General features: G+C 50.5%; 3 protein-coding genes across 3 annotated transcripts in view; 1 reads left to right on the forward strand and 2 right to left on the reverse strand.

Annotated features, from left to right (window-relative positions):
- The window catches only part of CORO7 (coronin 7), a 50470-nt gene that overhangs the window by 33716 nt on the left and 746 nt on the right, over positions 1 to 16008 (reverse strand). Inside the window, exon 2 of the mRNA XM_026859111.1 lies at positions 14671 to 14677. The gene's annotated coding sequence lies outside the window, so the exon portion shown is untranslated. The remainder of the gene's footprint in view (positions 1 to 14670; positions 14678 to 16008) is intronic.
- Positions 6 to 11103, forward strand: DNAJA3 (DnaJ heat shock protein family (Hsp40) member A3; the record flags this gene model as incomplete). The annotated part of the gene is made up of 11 exons (XM_026859211.1): positions 6 to 185; positions 548 to 631; positions 1396 to 1602; positions 2662 to 2814; positions 3791 to 3938; positions 4713 to 4777; positions 5627 to 5755; positions 6197 to 6312; positions 7051 to 7148; positions 9147 to 9263; positions 10030 to 11103. Coding segments are annotated over 10 exons (1284 nt in total), but the record flags the coding sequence as incomplete, so codon positions are not given.
- Positions 11928 to 15851, reverse strand: NMRAL1 (NmrA like redox sensor 1). The gene is made up of 4 exons (XM_026859113.1): positions 15377 to 15851; positions 14349 to 14598; positions 13644 to 13834; positions 11928 to 12182 (listed from the first exon to the last, which is right to left on the reverse strand). The coding sequence occupies exons 1-4, from the start codon at positions 15641 to 15643 to the stop codon at positions 12012 to 12014; spliced, it is 879 nt and encodes a 292-aa protein (XP_026714914.1). The 5' UTR covers positions 15644 to 15851; the 3' UTR covers positions 11928 to 12011.

Below are 16008 nucleotides of genomic sequence, written 5' to 3' on the forward strand. Positions count from 1 at the left end.
GCCCTTGGCGGCGCCGTCCCGGCCCTCACCCGGCCCCTCTGCCCTCCTCTCCCGCAGGGACGAAGCGCGCTGCCGCCGCCTCCTTCCACAGCAGCGCTGCGGCCCACGCCAAGGAGGACTATTACCAGGTGCTGGGGGTGCCCCGCACCGCCACCCAGAAGGAGATCAAGAAGGCCTACTACCAGGCACGTTCGGGCGCGGGCCCTGCCGGGGGGGATGCTGCCTTCGAGATCCCTGTGTTTGGCCCCGCTGGAGGGTGGCGGTGGGAAAGCTCGTGCATCGCTTTGGGGACCTCTTCAAAAGTGTGGTCTGTCTGTGCTGTCATCTCGGGTCTCCTCCCGGCAGGTACTGGGATTGCTGAGAGAGTCAGGAGCAGCTCCAGTTGTTCCTTATAATGGAAATGGATAATGGAAAATGAAGGCTTTCAGTTCCCTAAAGCACAGATAGTGAATGCCAAGCCCTGCCTAATGTGTTTTTCCTGATATGTGAGATATGCTAAAGTAAATTACTTCTTTTTGTCTCTAATAGTTTGATTTTTGTTGTTTAGCTGGCAAAGAAATACCACCCTGACACAAATAAGGATGACCCTAAAGCTAAAGAGAAGTTCTCTCAGCTGGCAGAGGCCTATGAGGTAATATGCAGGATTTTATCATCGTGCAAAGGAGGAACGATTGGAGAGTAGACTGGGGGAGGGAAACATTTCTTCTGTGTATTTTCTGTAAAACCATGTCTGATTTTTAATGTCTTATACTTTAGGCTTGAGTATCTCTGTCCCGGCGGTGTCTCCTGGAAATTACTTAGCCCAAGTATCTGATTTACCTGAACATGTTTTGGGCTCTTCAATTTGTGTGCTCCTTCTTAGCAGTGAGTGACCAGCATAGATGCTGTGGTCACTGCAGTAGAATTATCGGTCAGTTTAAACAAACAGAAAACCTGTCAGCAGTTATCAGCTGTTTGAGACAGAGCTACCTTCCACTGTGCAACTCTGGTCCTGTTTCTTCCTGCTTTTTAGCTTGTTCAAAAATCTTGTGCTGGTTTTTGCACTCAGGGGTTTCCAAATTTACTCCAGCACTCTTATTACCAGCTTTCACCTGATACATTAATGATTGACTATATGATGTAAGTTATTCTTGCTTGCTATAAATTAGTAAGATCTTGTCATTTTCCTGATGATGAGCTGGGAGATACCAGGGAAGAAGCAGCTTTTTGGTAATTCATATGCTGCTGAGAGCCGGGATAGCCCTCCTGATGACAGCGAGGTTTGAGAACGTGGGCTTGTGGCTGTAATGCCAGTGGCCTTGAATCCTCCCGAAAGACGCTGCTCTGCAGATACAGGCTGCCCAGTTGCTCAGGATCTGTATAGTATCCTGATGGCATCGTTCTTTTGCCCCAAAGGTGTTAAGTGATGAAGTGAAACGGAAACAGTACGATGCGTACGGCACAGCTAGTTTTGATCCTGGAGCAACAGGTGCTGGTGCTGGGCGGCAGTACTGGAGCAGTGGTCCATCGATTGATCCGGAAGAGCTTTTCAGAAAAATCTTTGGAGAGTTCTCGGGATCTCCTTTTGGCGATTTTCAGAATGTCTTTGACCAACCCCAGGAGGTATGAAGTGCATTTATTTTTCAAGTCATGAAATGAAAATGGGAAACAATAAACTCAAAAGCTAGAGAGGGACACTAGTCTGTGACAGATCATTTCAGGAGTGAGCTTAAGCAAATAATTTGTTTCTGGGAATGTTATGTTGTATGGGTGGGCAAGTCAGGTATTTTTGATAAGCCGTGCAGATACATTCTCCACGCCTCCAGGTAGAATATTTTTTCCAGACTTCAGCTACTTCATCTGGTGTTTCCTGACACCAGTTGTTGCTGCCAAACAATTCCATCATTGTAGAGGCGTCTTTTCTGCTGTGCGTTGATTTACATATGTCTACTTTGATCTGTAATGCTAAAAACCACAAACAACCTTTTAACTAGAAAACAAGCCTTCCAGCATTAGGTTTGGCAGTTTAATTGGCTTAATTTTGCAATTTAATGGGCTTAACTTTGCAGTCGAGCCCGTAATAAACCAAAACCTATGTCTTGTTCTTTGTACTGCAGCTAAATGCTCTTTTAAGTATCAACAGTGTTGGTTCATGTGCTGCCTTCAGAAATGTTTTATATTCAGTATTTCTGGCTTTACTGAAAATAGCCTTTCTATTATAAATAGAATTTCCTATTTCGTGCAGTTATCTTTGCTGATTTAAAGAGTTTACTGAGGAAAAGGATTTATTGCGATTGAGAGCCTTCTCCCTCACCTGTTGCTGAATTCCCATTAAACAAAGCCTTTAGAAGCATTTAGAGTTTTCCTGAGTGCAGAAAAATGCTTGACTTCTATTTTTACTTCCTTTTTTTGTATTTTTAAATGAATTTCTGCTACACAGCTGCTCATGAGACTGGTGTGATCATTCCTGTAATGTTTGCTATCCTTCTGCACCCCTTTTGACTTATATGAGAGATTATTGCTTCCTCAAGTGAGGCAGAACCCTTCTGATCTGTTTCTTCCCACCCTCTGTTACCTGGATGTATTTTAAGCATTGTTTGCTATTTGGCCTAAACCAATTTCAGTCTGCTTGAGACCCCATCGTTTGTTGGCTGCAGACTGATGTTCATGTTTCCTGTACAGTATATCATGGAACTGACATTCACCCAAGCTGCAAAAGGTGTTAACAAGCAGATCGTGGTGAACATCAATGACTCCTGTGAGCGATGCAATGGTAAAGGACACGAACCCGGTACCAAAGCGCAGCATTGTCACTACTGCAGTGGCACTGGCATGGTAAGTGCTTTTTAAGACACAGGTTCTGCTGTGCTTTTCCTTGTTGGGGCAATTCAGTCCCCTCCACAGTGAAAAATTCTCACTACAGTCATCAGCTTATCTTGGGTGAAGCCGAGTTGATGTGGACTTGCTGTTAATAGGCCCTAGAAAGATTTTCTCTGTATTACATAAGTTCTCCACCCAGCTAAAAACACTAGCCTTCAGGGTTAGGTCATCTGGTATCCTAAATCCAGCAAGCCATGTTTATATAATGTAACAGTTCTGAAATTACTTGGGCATTACTTTGAGGGGTGGAGGGAGGAGCAGGGTGGTGATAGCCTACACATAATTGTGAAATAAGAAGATTCAAGTTAGTTACAGTAAGTAATGATCAAGCTTCAGGCTTTCAATTTCTGCACATCAAAATGGGTCCCAGCAATCAGTCGTCAGTGACCAGAGTGTCTTTCTGCCCAGAACAGATGTGGTTGGTGAGAGGAGACTGCGAGTTCTTCCCACTGTTTCCTTGTGTGCCTCAGTTTGGCAGGTGGCTTTCACACTTCAGTCCATAGCTCAGTCTCTGTAACATTTTCCTGGACACTGGCAATAATTCATGCAAATGGATTGTCCTTGGATTCCTCAAAATACAGATGTTTTATAGTCCTTTGTGAAATAGCACTGTAAGGAGCTTTGTTCCTTCTTGCACATTAAAGCCCTGAGATGGGAAGTGTTGTGTTTCCCTTGCCCCTGCCATACTGTAGTCGTGATGGTTTTCAGTGGAAATCAGAATGTGATGGCAATGGAATCTCATAGACAGCATCCTCTGAATTTCTGAGCCAGTTTTTTACTCCACCTCTTGCTAAAGGATATTGCTGTCCTATCAGGTTGCATGTGCGATTAGGAGGACTCGGATGTGCTGGGCCAGTTGCTGGCAGTGTTTTGTGGAGTGAAAAGTACCATCTCTGTACTAAATATTTGTACTCTGTGTTTTCTTCACTAGGAGACAATAAATACTGGCCCTTTTGTAATGAGATCTACATGCCGACGATGTGGTGGTCGTGGTTCCATCATAACAACACCATGTGTAGTATGTCGAGGAACAGGGCAAACCAAACAAAAGAAGACAGTGATGGTCCCTGTGCCAGCTGGTTAGTGGTGTACTTGTGTGCTGTTATCTGTTAAAGAACTGTAGTTATTTGCTTCCACTTGGCCAACAGCAACTCTCCTCGAAAGCATGGCCGGTCCCTGCCAGGTACAAATGTGATAGCAACATAACAAGTTTTGCTGCAGAGAAGTTACTTTATGAACAAAGCAGGTTGATTACTTGGCAGTTGATAAAGGGGCTAGTGATGAGATGAACTTTCTGGCCATGGATATACATTTTCACTTTGCCCTTCCTGAGCTGAGGTTTTGGTTGTTGCATGGATCCTTCTAGTCAGGTTTTGAAAAGTGAAACTCAAAAGGTTTTGTTGCCTTGGGTTTTCTGTTTGGCCTTGAGGAAGCCTGAGGAGAGGGTGGGAATCTTGGAAGCCTTAGCCTGGCTCAGAACAGTGTGCTGATGGCCTTTCTCACCAGAGAGGGTACAGTGAGTGGTGGGGCTGAAGACATGCTTCTATGAGACCGCCCTGGATGAACAGCTTGGAATTTTCCTGCAGCTAGTGGAGGCTGCCCAGTGTTCCTTAGTCTGATGAGGTTCCCTAAAGAATTCCGTAGGGATTGAAGTAACAAGCCTGCTTGGGGCGTAGTGATCACCTCAGAGGTATAAACATGTGCTGACACCTCCTTCCTTTGGCCACAGCTCCTGGGCTCCTCTGGAGAGTTACTGTGCTGCCCGCTGGTTGGCTGGTGGCAAGAGTTGGAGGTACTCAGGTAACACATGGATTAGAACGCAAGGTAACACTCCTTCTTTTTTCTGATTGCAGGTGTTGAGGATGGGCAGACAGTTCGCATGCCTGTGGGGAAGAAAGAAATTTTCATTACATTTAGGGTACGTATTGTAAGCTGTTTTCCTTATTTAAGTTGGTTGATTGTTGCCTTCACAACTGCCTGGGAAGCGACTGTGTGAATGGGGGACAGAGGAGGAAGAGCGAGTGATCCTTTGAAACAGCTGAGGTAACATGATCCACGTGAACTTTCTGAGACAGCAGGAGAGCTGCATTGTAACAAGCGGTGTAAGGTGTAAGTCTGCTCATGAAGAATTGTGCTGCTTGTTCCAGGACGAGGCCCTTACGGTAGTGTGCATCAAAATGCAGAGTAGGCTCTTGATACCTTGAGTCTTTGACTTGGAAATGTGATGGAGCTGTCTGCTGGCAGAGGTGGGAGCGCCGCGGAGGGCAGCGGGAGCAGAGGCTGGCGGGTCAAGCGTCCTTTTTCAGACACACATTTTGTAGCTGGGGCCCTCTTCTGTAGGTGTCCTGTCAGATGCATCTGTATGGGAGAGAATTGTTTTCAGCACCTTTTTAGAGGTGCAGGAGGATTTAATTCTCTTCCAGCTTGTGAGACTGCTGCAGAAGTGCTTGTCTCCCTCTTCTGGCTTTCCCCTGTTCAGGGTACTGGGCAAAGCTTCTCTGTTTCCGCAGAATCATACTGATAAATTGACAACAGGTTTGGGGGAGGGAGTTGCTGAGGTAGGAAGCAGGCGTCCTCCTAAGCCTCCTAAGTATGGTTATTTTTCTAAAAGACTGAACTTACACTTCTTAGCCATGAAGTTTGTAGATGGTAAAGGGTCTGACTACAGCATTCTGGTATGTTTTTCTTCTGAGAACCTGCAAAGCTGTTTACTGTGAGAATTCTGTGGTGGTGTGCTCACTTCTCTTTGGAACTGCCTGCCTTTTAGGTTCAAAAAAGTTCTGTGTTCAGAAGAAATGGAGCAGATATCCATTCAGAGCTCCCTATTTCAATAGCACAGGCTGTTCTGGGAGGCACAGCCAGATGTCAAGGCTTGTACGAGACAATCAACATCACAGTAAGTATGCTTATGTGGAAAAGCTTGGGCATAAATTTGATGTGGGACAGCAGAGACTTCCCCTTTACTGCAAAGATGGTGCAAATCTCCTAAGTCTGCCAGTATTGTGTTTCGGACTTGTTCAGGATTGAGTGTCAGGTAGCTTGTGACCTGCTTGGTCACGCGTCCTTTCCTGTTGCTGCCTAGGGACAGGGAGAGGAAGGGCCGGTGGATTGTTGGATAAATCCTGTCCAAGGTCTACAGACTGTGCGAGGTTCTTTATTTGTTCCTTCAAAAGCTTTTCTGTCATTACTGACAGCTGCTGAATGTGTCCAGATGCATGAATGTTCCAGATCTCTCCCATCCTACTTTGAAGCTTGCTGGAGTAGTTGACTTTTATAGACATGTAATTACTATGTAAATGGTTAAACTAGAGTAATAAATGTGACACCTCTGTCGTAGATACCCCCTGGTATTCAGCCAGACCAGAGAATTCGAATGAGTGGGAAAGGCATTCCCAAGGTTAACAGTTACGGCTACGGAGACCACTACATTCACATAAAGATAAAAGTTCCTCAGTAAGTAGAGCTAATGCAAGTTTCTGCGAAATCTTGAACTTTTTGCAAAACATGTTGTTCAGAAAGATTTTTTTTGAAAATGCCTGCTTTATGAAGATGATTAATTTCCCACTCTGCTTTTTATTCTAATGTGAGGTAGAGGTTTTTTTAATAATACCATTTGGCAACCCAGGTCTAAAAATCCTAAACCCTGCAAGTGCATAAGTAGTTCTGCACCTGCATATTTGCCTGGCTGTCTGATTCTGTCTGGATCCTGGTTACATAAATTTAGTGTTTTGGCTTACAAAGTGTCTGTGCTCTCACACCTACAGCTTAAAGGAATTGAAGTCCTTGGCAGCTTCTTTTCAGACTGCTTCGCCACCCTTGGCTCCTGTGGTGAAGGAAACTTTTTAGCTTCTATTGCTGCACTCTGCAAGGGAGTTCATTTCCTGAGGTCTCCCCACCAGATGTGTGTTCTGTTGCAGCTCCACATGGTTCTTCTCAGCGCTTGAAAATGTTTTTGGTTTTTCATTGCATTTTGGTGAAATGCATATCTCCTCTTCCGCTGGGGCTTGTTCTTCGCAGATTGCCCATTTTAAGAGCACCGTAGGGATTGCCAGCATTTGCCAGGTGTATATGTCTTGTACTTCCAGTAGCTGTTGCCTCTCGTGTGTGCTGCTGGAGAAGGTTAAGGAGGTGTGTAGAGACACTGTCCCTAAAGACAAGCAGAACCAACACCTCTCTGTCTTTGACCTGCAGGAGGCTGACGGATCGCCAGAGAGCCTTGATGATGAGCTACGCTGAGGACGAGGCAGATGTGGATGGCACAGTGAACGGGGTCACAAATACAGCATCGGGTGAGTGAGGGGAGTGAGTGCTCCTTTGGAGATACTTCTAGTCTGATGTTGCACAAAGCAAGGAGGGAGCCTCTTTCCAGAAAGCTTCACTCAAATACTTACTGGGCAGATGTGTGCGTGACTAGGGTGTGGGTTTTGAGGTACTGGGGGTCCTGACAGGTTGCGGTGAGTCGCTGTGGTGATGAATGCCTTCCACTCCCTGCTTCTGCCCCTGTGCCAGAAGTAACTTGTCTTAGTAGCAGAGGTAGAAAAAGAATGTGCTTCAGGCCGGTTTTCTGTGTGAGCTAACCCATTGTGTTTCTGACTGAAGTGGGAACGTTTCTCCTTGAAAGCTGGAGGGGAGTACTGCTGTCAAAGCTGCTCTAAGCCATACCTGTGCACATGGGGGAACCTGGGATAGGAATGTTCAGTGGTGCTGAGTCAGTAGACAGTGTCAGTGTGATGGAGGGAGCAACAACAGTGGGGAGCTTTGCAAACCTGCTCTTTCGGCTCTGGATCAAAAATTTTGATTCAGCAATTACGTGTTTTCAGTTTCAGGGGTGAGTTCCCTGGCATCAGTGGCAGCTAAAGGCAAAACACAGTAGAACAGTAAGGCAAGAGCTTTGTCTTTTGTTACTGGAAAACAGTTTTTTCTTTGCTTATATTGGAACAGTGAACTTGTTAAAGCTGGTTGTCGTCTTGTGCTTGAAACTAAAAAGGGTGTGTTTGACTGTGTACAGCCAGGGAAAGGTGAGAGTCTTTCAAAGCTGCTAAATGATCCCAGGAACTTGAGTCCTCTCTACTACACATGCCAGAGCCTGAAGAATATATGCTGAAGTTCAGGATACTGGAAGGCAGTATCTGCCAAATATTTGTCAATGTTATGTTTTATAGTGCTTCCGTAACACAGAAGTTACGTCTTTTCTGCTGAGGGTAAACATTAAAGGTCAGCCTTGGGGTAGGGGAGAGATCTCCAAGCACAGAATGTGCGTTACAGCTTTTTAAAGACGTTTCTGTGCCAAAGGTAAAAAATGTTCTCAGTTTTTTATAATTAAGCAGCAACATGGATTACGAACAATGCCAGTAGTTTGCAATATAGAGACAGGCTGTTGCTCAGAGCATATCCTTGCTTTGGGAAGCAGAAACATGATGAGTGGCTGGAAGTGTGTTCTGCCACAGGCCTCGATGTTTCATACCATTGCATCAGTCAGCTCGGGAGCAGCTGGGGGAGGATGGGGAGGACTGGACTTTGTTCTCTGTGCGTGAAGAAAGCTTGAGGAGGATTTGGGGGTCCTGTTATTGACAGTTTTATTGCCAGATAAAAGGAGATTAGCAAAGAGGTCTCCTTTGTTTTTGCTGTAGCCACTTCTGGAGGGACAGACTTTTCAGGACCTGTTTATACAGGAAAATTATGCTTGTTGCTGCCAGTAAGATTCTTTATCTGGGTGGTTGTTCTGAAATACTTGTAGCCTTTTTCAATCTAGCTTGAGTTTTTCTCCTTGATACTGTTTGTCTGAGCATTGGTTGAAATTACATGAAGCAGGGTCCCAGTATGATTTTGCACCACTTTGCTCTAAAAGATCATGATATGACCATGAAACAGGAAGAGAGGTTGTTCCAGGGACACCAATACAGCTTTTTTTTTGTCTGTAAAGTCATGGCTGGCTGTGGTAAAGTTAACTTGTTTTTAGTGGCAGATTCTCAATTCCAAGTGCTTGTTTCTGAAGCCTGTGGGGTCCCTGGCTTGACTCTGCAGCGTGAGAATTCCCTCACTGGCTGGGGAGAGGGGAAGGGAATGGTGTTAAATGGGCTCATGGTCTTTTCCACTTCTGGGGTCTGGGCCTGACAGTGCTTTCACTGCAAGTGGCCCAGTACTGTGGCTCGCTGCCAGGTGCAGCGTGCAGGCAAAACCAGCTGCCTTGACCATTCCCTGTCTAAAATAACCTGCTCACTTCGTCAGAGGTGGTGGCTACAGGTGGGAGATTTATCTGACTGCAGCCCTTTGCTGTTTGTGTCCAGGTGGCAGGGCCACGGCTAGCGCTGACGCAGGCGGGGATAGGCCTGAGGCTGAGGAGAACAAGGAGGGATTCCTTTCCAAACTTAAGAAAATGTTTAGCTCCTGACACCCTATCTGAGGTAGGAGGCCTCTTGTGTTTTATTGTTGTCTTGCCCACACGCTGAGCAGAATTTGCACTTCTTGGGAGGTAGAAGCAGCAAAAGCACAGCGTTGCTTCTCACTTAGCCTCAGGCCTTCCAGCCACTGGTGTGAAAAGCCCTAGCTGTTCCCTGTGACCTGGAGCAAAAAGCCAGGGACTAAATTGCATTGTTTCTACAGCAAAAAGCAGCAAAAATGTTGGGCATGCCTTCAGGGAGGTTGCTGGCCTCCCCTGCAGCTCTGCTTCCTTATCCACTCAGTGGCTGTACCCGACTCAAAGCACCGAGGGTGTTACTGGCCTGGTAAAGCTGGGACTGGGCAGTTCTGTTGCCCGCACACAGCCTGGGCTTGCTGGGAGGCGCAGGTGGGCTACAGGGCCTCTGGTGCTGGTGTGCTTAGGCTGGACTCACCCTGCCATGGGCTTACGGCACCCTGGAAGGAATTGGTCCTTGTTGTAAAGCACCTCAAAGCCTGTGCCACACAAATAAGCAGTGTTAGAACTCAGGGCACCATTTCAGTGGTGCTGGCCTGCTCTGAGGGAGTGCTGTGGACTTGAAATCTTCTCTGGCAGATGCTGGTGTCTTGGATTGCAGGGGCTCAGCTTCCTGTCACTGCAGGCTTCAAACTCATCTGCTCTGTGTGGCTGACAGAGCGTGACACAGGGCAGGGGGAAGTGCTCTCCCGCCTGCACTTGTGCCTTAGGCCAACTCGCTCAGGAAACAGATGTCTCTCTTGCCTCAACTGCAGGGAAACGTTCTACTGGAAACTAAGAGCCAACAGCAGCAGATCATCTTTGCAGTTGGGAATGAAAGTTTCTGGCAGCGGGCTCCGGAGAGTGAAGGATGTCAGTCAGCAGCACAGTGTGGATCCCAGCGGGGGAGAGGCTACAGACCACCGAGGCACCAACAAGCATCGTGATACAAAACCCACCCACCGTCCCAGGCACTGGTCATGAAGGGAAAGGCCAGCTTTGCAGATTCGTGGCGCTCTCTTGAGGTTGCTCCACAGTCCCTACTGCTGCTAGAAGCTTATTTGGTAAAAAATTAAAGTTGAAATTTTATTTAGAATCGGAAACAGTAGAAATGTGAAATAAAAATTGTCCTCCCAGCACAGAGTGTTGGGTGGAGTCCAGGATGGCTGCTGCTCACTCAGGTGCCCTGTGCTTGGCGAACTTAGCACTGCTTATCTTCTCCCAGGAGACTTGGTGGGTCAGTGGGTTTTAGCCCTGTGCTCATGACAGCTCTCACTGTCCTGCACACCTCTGGGAGAGATCTCCCTGGGGCTGGATCTTCCTGCCCAGCTGCCTGGCTCCCTCTGCAGCCCTAGGATTTCTTAGTCCTGATGATTTCCTCCACAAAAAGCAGCAGTGGAACCTGTGCTTTGCCACAGGTTTCCCTTACCCCCTCAAATTAACTGAAGTTACAATACAAATGCTGTCGCTTCTGAATGGGTACAAATTTATCACCAAGCCCTTTGTCAGTTTGGGACAAAGCCTTTTATTACATTAGCGCAACACCCGTAGCATAAATGATTGGTCATTGTTCCTACATGTGTGAGAATACAAGTGAAGTGGATCACTCCTTCCAAGTGGAGTTGAGCTCTTGCAGTGTTTTCATGGTTACTGTAGCCTGCTGTTGTTAGTTATACTGTGCAGGTACCATCAGCCCACATACTAATCAACCAGCTAAACAAAGACATGTCATAGTCTTGCCCTTCTTAATTTGCTGAAATAAAGCACGTGTTGCCTCCTGATTAAACTGTCTGTAAAGTGATTCTGTATCCATGTAAATAAGATTGACTTCATAAAGATATTTAACATGTGCTGTGCCTTGCTGCCTTGTCTACTCTCCCAGCCTTGTCTGTCACCCCCCTTCCCTCCCCCTGTAACAGGCAGGTCTCAGACAAGGAGCAGAGAGGGCTGGATGTCCTGAGCAGCTCTGGGGGCTGTGAGGGCCTTCAAGTGCAAACAGAGACAGCCCCATCCCGGAGCTGGTACCTGAGCAGTACCTAAAGCATACAGTGTGGCAGGGGAAGGAGTCTAAGTGAGTCTTAAATCCTAGGGTGGGCGGCAACTGAAATTAGGTCTAGGCCAGGCCACAGCTCTGCGCTGTCTGATTTGAGGAATTGGGCTCAGCTTTTGTTACACTGCCCACGTCACTGTGCAGTCCCCCGTGGCCAGGGAGATGCTAACGCAGCACTCTGCCTGCTGCCTCGGCTACAGTGCCTGAGCCTGGGCTGTGGGGACTCCACCCCCTGGGGACACACACACCCACACCCTGTTTTGTGGGTGCTCAGGAGCCCATGCTGGCCGTGGGTACCTGCAGGGGCCAGAGGCACAAGGTGCTCAGCCCACGGCCTGGTGCCGTGTGTCAGAGCTGCCAGGGAAAGAAAGTGATCCTGAGAAAACAACCCACCACCACCCTATAGCTGTGAAAACACCCAGAATCACTACACACACCCTTCCCTGGAGACAGTGTGCAAAGGTAGCGCTTCTCCCACCATCTGCCAGCAGCTGTGCAGCCTTTCCTCCCGTGCTGCCCTGAATTGTCTCACCCGCATGGCAGGAGAGCCCTGGAGCACACGCAGGTACCAAGGCTCTGCCCGGCCCCGCAGGGTCAGCCCTTCACCAGGGCACCACGGGAGGCAGTGGGGCTCAGCGCAGCCCCCTTTGGCCCCCCATTCCTGCCCCCTGCTGCAGCAGCTCGGGCAGCAGAGGAGGGAGGGCAGGGTCAGAAGGCGGCCTTGTTGTCTGCCACCCACTGAGAGAAGGTGCGGGCCTTGGGGTTGAGTTTCATGGTCAGGTCCACGTTGCGGTCTGGCTTCAGCGCATAGAAGCGGAACATGGCGGCCAGTTCCTTGGCCCCAGGGAAGTCATGTTTCTCATAGTCCTCTGGGGAGATCTGCAAAAAAATTTAGGGGAAAAAAAAGTGTTGTCATAGGTCTGTTGGGGTATTTCCCTTAGAGCGTGCAGGGATGTTGAAGAGGGCTGTATTAGAGCCATGTTATCTCCACTGGTGAGGAGGCTCTGCTGCTGTGAAAGTTATTTCGGTCAGGGTGGTGTAAAGGAAGCAGCAGCCCTGCGGTGTGAGGACAAGGCAGAGGAAAGTCTGTGCCTGAGCACGCTGGTGGGAAGCAGGATGCAGCAGAGCCCTGTCGGACAGAGCTGACCCTCTTCCTCCAGTGCAGCATGAGAAGGGGTCATGGTGGAGAAATCACACTGCAGAGATGGCAAGGAGCTTGTTCTGGATCTTCCCAAAGCCACAGCCATGGGCAGGGCAGTGACAGTGAGCACCCAGTCTGGCAGAGGACAGCCCACCCTGCCTCGGGCCAGCGCCTGGCTCTGGCACACAACACGCTCTCCCCAGCAGCAGAGGCCCAAAGCAGCTACAAGGGAGCCCTTCCCTGCACCAGGGTACAAGCCATGGCTGAGGGGTTCTAGAAACACAGTCTTGGGGGGTTCAGGAGGGCTCTGGAGAGCCTGAGCAACACAGGCTGCCACCTGGCCCCCCAGCACTTCCTTCCCTGCCTGAATCAAAGGGTTGACCACTGTTTCCGCACTGCGCTGGGGCACCGGGAAGAGATTCTTATTTGTCCCTGGGAGAGCAGAACCTGCAGGAACCATCAGAGGTGCTTTGTTTCTACTGAAACGTGCTTTGTTCTCAGAGCAGAGTGCCACTGCACCCCTCCTCTGTTGCATCAGCCACCCAAGGGGAGCAGGACAGCCAAAGCACAAACAAAAAGTAGCCCTGGACTACGGAGAGGCCAAGAATGCTGCAAGGGTGACACAGCAAGGCCCTCGGGGCAGACGTGCTGAAGGGAGTGGCAACAGCAGACCTGCTCTGTAGGTGCCCAGCCCTGCCAGCGACTGCCCAGCCCCTGGCTCTGCTGGAGACCTCCCGCTTCAACCACCCCCAGAGCCAGGCACCGACCCACCCGTGTGCTCCAAGAGCACGAGTTTCCTCGTCCACGGTACCAACAAGGCAGTTTTGGTGCCAACGTGTGCTCCAGCCGCACGCTGGGGCAGCGGAACTAATCCTGTACACTGAGCTACAAGGGCCCTCCGCCCCAACAGCTCCCCACCTTGCTATTAGGGCAGAGCAGTGTTTGTTTTGCCACTGCTGTGTGTGCTTGGCCCCCTTGCAGGCCCCCCCACTATTCCAGACCAATGGGAGAGGCTGGGTGTGCGGCTCCCCAGGCCACCCACCCACAGCCGGCAGCAGCCCAGCCTGGGCAGGGACCTACAGAGTGTGAAGCTGTTGGGAAGATGCAAGGATCAGCTCTCCACCACCTCAAGGGAGGTTGCAGGACCCTCAGCTTCCCCTCACCTCAAGAATACCAAAACACCAAGGGACGCTTCCTACCTTGCTGGGTTCCACGGTCTTGCCTGTCTGCTGGGAGAGGACAGTGGCATACTCCGCCTCGGTGAGCTTGCCGGTGCTGAGCCCGATCACTTGGCCTATGTACTCCTCTGGGGACTTCAGCAGGCAACGCACAACAGGCCCAATGTCCTCCACCGCCATCCCATCCATGGGGGTGTCCCCCATGGGCAGCTCTGCATGGGATAGAGACTGTGATGTCAGACAGAGTGCAGCTCTCCTTGAGGGAGCCCAGCTCTGAGGAGGTGAAGCTGGAGTTTTGGGCACCCAGCCTCTGAACATGAGGTGAGGAAGAGCCGAGAGCACCTATCAGCGTGGCAAGCCACGAGAGCACCTCCAGGGCTGGGCTCCTGAGCAGCACTGTGACTCGCCTGGATCTGCAGCCCCACCTCTGACCCCCAACATCCCAACTGCAGGGAGCTGGGCTGTCCAGAGACACTCTGGGATCTGCAGAACAGCCCTCAGCACCAGAAACAGGACCAGGATCCCACTTAATTCTTGTAGGTCACCAAACAGGTCTGAAAGACCATAATGCAGCTGCAACTCACTGCGGGCAAGCTGGCACAGGCCTTTCTTCCCCATCAGTCTGCAGCCCTGGGTGGCTCCTCTACCCCTCAGTGAGCCTCTGCACAGTGGGAGCAGATGAGAACTACAGGACAGTGACCTGGAGAGAAAGAAGTCACCTCTTACCCAGGACAAAGGTATCTCCCTGCGGGACCTTCTGCGGCTTGAAGATGGAGAGGAAGTTCTCGAAGTAGAACGGCAGTCGGATGGTTGTGGTGGGAACACCAACCTTCTGGAAGTACTCCTCCACCACACCTTTGCCGTCAAAGTGGAGCACCTCCAGCCGCCCCCCCATCAGCTGCTTCACGTTCTCCAGGCCGCTGTACACGACGTGGCGCAGACCCAGGCGCTTCGACAGGTCAGCAAGTCGCTGTCCCTGGGTGAAGGGTGAAGCCGGCCATGAAGAGGGGAATGGGATGTACAGGGGCTCTCATTGTCCCCCCCCCACTTCCCTGCTGTTGCACTGGGCAGGATCCGACATGCTGAGCAAACCCCACAGCTGGAACCAGGGCTGGGCAGACCCAGCGAGCCCTGCGAGTTGCCCAGGTGAAGAGGAGTCCTCTGCTTACGCCATCCTACATTAGAAATGTCACACCCTCTCCAGCTCTGGTGCTAGCTCCTCTGCCAAGCACACAAACACCAGCCCTAAAGATCTGCCAGGCCCAGCATACCTGCCCTAACACACCTTATCTTTTGTTCGCTGCCATCCAGGTGTGGCCAACATGCCACCTTACGAAATCTGCTCTGGGGTGAACACCGCCCTTGGGGAAGGCCCTGGCATTTCTGATACACGTTTGGCCCCACAGCTGCAAGTGCAGGACCGCAGGCAGCCCTGGCTCAGCCCCTGGAGGCTCTGTGGAGCCCAGTCTTCCCACTCCTGCTCCTGAGCAGTGCTCTCCTCCACACCAAGTCTCGTGGCATTTAAAAACTTCCTGAAGGCACCAAATCCTGGAGCCCTGGGGGAACAGGGAACAAGTTCTGGCTTTGCAAGAACTGGGACCTGGTTTGTTTATAAGGTCTCAGGACTTTTCTGGACTGGCCACTTGAACTGTCAGGTCTGTCATGGCTGCACGACCCCAGTGCCACATAGCTGTCCCTTGATCCCCCCTCCCGGCCATTCCGCACGTGGTCCCAGTTAAAGCAAGCACCGGTACCTGCGCGATTTCCTTCTCTTTGCTGCAGTGCTCCCAGAAGTTGGTCACAACAAAGGCTCCATAAGCACCCGCCAAGGCCAGCTCCAGCGATGGCTCATCGTCCTGATCCGCCTTCACGACCTCAGCTCCCCTCTGCTTCAGCTCCTTGGCCTCCTTCTTCGTGGGGCTCCTCGTCACCGCACGGACCCTGAAGGTCCCATCTTCCAGCAGAGCCCGGGCCACGCAGCCCCCCTGAGCCCCTGGGCGTGCAGAGCCGTTCAGAGCCATGCGGAGCCCCGACACCGCACGGGGCTCTGCTGCTAACGGGAGCTGGGACGAGCCGCGGCCGTGAGACAGAGCTGCCTGACCCCGCGCCCGCCCTGGGGCACAAGGACCAGTCCCTCATCCCCAGGCCCCTGCCAGCGCCACTGCCCCTCCCCTGTGCGGCTGCTCACAGAATCATCTGGGTTGGAAAAGCCCTTGAAGCTCCTCCAGTCCAACCATGAACCCCACACTGACTGTTCCCAACTCCACCAGATCCCTCAGCGCTGGGTCAACCCGACTCTTCAACCCCTCCAGGGATGGGGACTCCCCCCTGCCCTGGGCAGCCCATTCCAACGCCCAACAACCCCTTCTGCAAAGAAATCCTTCCT

Source organism: Athene cunicularia (assembly GCF_003259725.1).
Source record: "Athene cunicularia isolate RWA chromosome 14 unlocalized genomic scaffold, athCun1 chr14_part1, whole genome shotgun sequence".
Taxonomy (NCBI): Eukaryota; Metazoa; Chordata; class Aves; order Strigiformes; family Strigidae; genus Athene; species Athene cunicularia.